The 3340-nt window shown below is 45.2% G+C and overlaps 1 protein-coding gene across 1 annotated transcript; it reads left to right on the forward strand.

Annotated features, from left to right (window-relative positions):
* Window positions 1-1391: 1391 nt before the first annotated feature.
* LOC311605888 (putative olfactory receptor 2W6) lies at window positions 1392-2318 on the forward strand (the record flags this gene model as incomplete). Its single annotated transcript, XM_084796736.1, has 1 exon — window positions 1392-2318. The coding sequence occupies one exon, from the start codon at window positions 1392-1394 to the stop codon at window positions 2316-2318; it is 927 nt and encodes a 308-aa protein (XP_084652862.1).
* Window positions 2319-3340: the final 1022 nt, after the last annotated feature.

The raw sequence follows: 3340 nt of genomic DNA on the forward strand, positions 1-3340 counted from the left end.
AGTTCTGCTGATATTTTGTGCCTGGTTTCCTGGTTGAACGCACTATGGTGAGGAGCACTTGGGTTCACACAGAGCCTGGGTGTGCTGCTGTATAAACTTAGGAATCCTGGTGCGTCTTTCTTTCTGGTTCTCAAAGAGCTCACAGACTCTCGGGATCCGTGTTTCCTTCTGTGCCAGCAGATGTCATCACTCTTGCCTAACTCTGTCACTTATTATCCTGGTGTCTTTAATCCATTGCTGACTGTGTTATTTATGAATATAGCTCTCTTTATTTTTTAGACATATTAGAATCAATGTGTTTTAAAATGACATTTTTCTAATTGCTTTTTATTTCTTACATTCTCCCCATTTATCTATCTTGGTGTTCTCATTTCCACAATTGTGTTGATAATTCTAAAAGGCTAATAGAAGACAAAACATAAGAAGTGGCTGTTTCATTTCTGGACAGACTATATTCCTTAGCCTTGGCAACTTAGGTTGCATGAAATACAGACACTGTAAAGAAAATGTCTGTTTATAGCACATTAATAAGACTGGCATAGCTTCTGATAGCTGGTTTTTTTTCAAGAGCTCAGGTTCTGAATTCACTGCTGGTTGTCATCTTTTTAAAGGTTTACCTTTGAGGCATGTAGAAAACAGTGGGTGGGGTCACAGCACAACTGCTTGCTCTGCTATATGGAGAGTGGAAAAAACTGGACTGTCTTCCTGGGTGTAAAGAAAAAAGGAATTGTCCAGCCACAGTGGTGCACAGCTCTAATCCCAGCACTTAGGGAGGCAGAGGCAGGCAGATCTCTGTGAGTTCGAGTCCAGCCTGATCTACAAAGCAAGTCCAGGACAGCCAATGCTACACAGAGAAACCCTGTCTCATAAATCAAAACAAACAAAAAATGAGTTGAATTGTGGTAACTGTATACAAACATGTTAACAAAGAAGGACATAGTAAAGTTAAAATATTTTGTCTTATGCATCATTGGGAGACATTTTCTCTTTAACAAAAGATTATAGAGCAGGGCATTGTGATATTTGCTTGTAATCTCAGTACTTGGGAGGTGAAGATGGGACGGCCAAGAGTTCAAAAAGGAAGTATGAGGCCAACCTGGGCTACATGAAACCCTGTCTTTAAAAATAAAAAAAATTAATTCATTCAAATTAAAAGATAATTATTTCAAATTTTCCCAACATGAAATAATTTGAATCAATGACGAATAGTCCTTACTTATTGGTAGAAGGCAATTTGTGCATGGAAATGTGATACTCGGTGGCTAAATGTTCCTCTCTGGATCCTGCTGCTGCAGAGTTTTTTTGGTTTTGTTTGTTAAGGAAGCAGAGGTTACATATCCTTCGTTTTGTTCCTACCAGCTGCACAGATCTGATGATGTGAGAGAAAGACAATGGAGAAGTCCAATGACAGCTCCGAGTATGGGTTCATCTTAGTGGGCTTCTCTGACCGCCCTCGCCTGGAGATGGTCCTCTTCATAGTAAATTTTACTCTGTATTCGGTGGCCGTGCTGGGGAACACAACCATTATCCTTGTGTGTATACTGGACCCTCGGCTTCACACCCCGATGTACTTCTTTCTGGCAAATCTTTCATTTCTGGATCTCTGTTTCAGTACCAGCTGCATCCCACAGATGCTGGTAAACCTCTGGGGCCCAGACAAGACCATCAGCTATGGCGGCTGTGTGGTCCAACTTTTCTCCTTCCTGTCAGTCGGGGGAATAGAATGCATCCTTCTGGCCGTCATGGCGTACGACCGCTACGCAGCCGTCTGCAAACCTTTGCACTACATGGTCATTATGCACCCACAGCTGTGCGTGAGGCTGGTGGCTGTGGCCTGGGGGAGTGGACTCGTCAACGCCATCGTCATGTCACCCCTGACAATGACCCTGTCCAGGTGTGGCCGCCGCAGGGTTAACCATTTCCTTTGCGAAATGCCAGCGTTGATCAAGATGGCGTGTGTGGATGCTCGCCCGGTGGAAATGCTGGCCTTCACCTTTGCCATCCTCATTGTCCTGCTGCCCCTCACTCTTATTCTTGTCTCCTACGGCTACATCGCGGCGGCTGTGCTGAGGATCAAGTCAGCTGCTGGGAGGTGGAAAGCCTTCAACACCTGTAGCTCCCACCTCACCGTGGTCTCCCTCTTCTATGGAAGTATCATCTACATGTATATGCAGCCCGGAAACAGCTCTTCCCAGGACCAAGGGAAGTTTCTCACCCTCTTCTATAACCTGGTGACTCCCATGCTGAACCCTCTCATCTATACCTTAAGGAACAAGGAAGTGAAAGGGGCGCTGAAGAAGATTTGTGGGAGGAACTGATGGGTGGACAGAAGCAAAATAATGAGTTACAGAGTCCCAAGCGTTTTTTCCAAATACACTTATTGTTTGCTTATAATAAATTCAGCGAATGTATTAGACACTTTGAAGTACTCTTTTGGTCTTGCTTTGGTTGAGATGGTTTTATGTGACCTGAACTTTCTTCAGACTCTCTAAATAACCAAAGACAACCTTGAACTCCTGATCCTCCTGCTTCCATCTCCCCAGTGCTGGGCTTACAGGTACACGCCAGCATGCAATTTCATTAATTTATTTATTTACTTTACATCCCATTACAGCTTCCCCTCCATCCTCTCCTCCCAGTCCCTCCCTCTCATCCCCCCTCCCCTAAGGCCGCACTCCTCCCTCCCTCCCTCCCTCCCTCCCTCCCTCCTCAGAGAAGGGGAGGCCTTGTGTGTATTTCAACCAGCCTTGCCACCTCAAGATGCAGTAAGACTAGGCACATCGCCTCCTATTGAGGCTAGGCCCCGCAGCCCAGTTAGGGGAAAAGGATCCAAAGGTAGGCAACAACAGCGCTGAGACAGCTCCTGATCCAGTTGTGAGGGGTCCCATGTGAAGACCAAGGTGCACATCTGTTACATCTGTGTAGGAGCCTTGGTCCATTCCATGCATAGTCTTTGGTGATTCAGTCTCTGTGAGCCCCATGGGCCCAGGTTCGGATACTTTTACCATGCTAGGTACACTGAACTCTATCCAAAGTCCCCTCTTTGGTGTGGAGGCCTGGTGGCACTCAGAGAAAGAGTAGGCAGACTATCAGGATGAGACTTGATAGGCTGTGACCATATGGTCACAGGCCTAGAAGGAGGTCCCCTTCTGTCACAGACCTAGGGGAGGGGAATAGGGTGAAAGAGGGAGGGAGGGAGGAGACAAGCAAGAGGATAACAATTGAGATGTAATCTGAGTAAATAAAGAAAGAAAGAAAAATAATCCTAGAAAAAATAAGCATGTATCTAAATTTTATTCAAGTTAATCAATAGAGAGATGTAATATTTGGCTTCAAAAAG

Source organism: Acomys minous (assembly GCF_964271855.1).
Source record: "Acomys minous genome assembly, chromosome: 9".
NCBI classification, from domain to species: Eukaryota; Metazoa; Chordata; class Mammalia; order Rodentia; family Muridae; genus Acomys; species Acomys minous.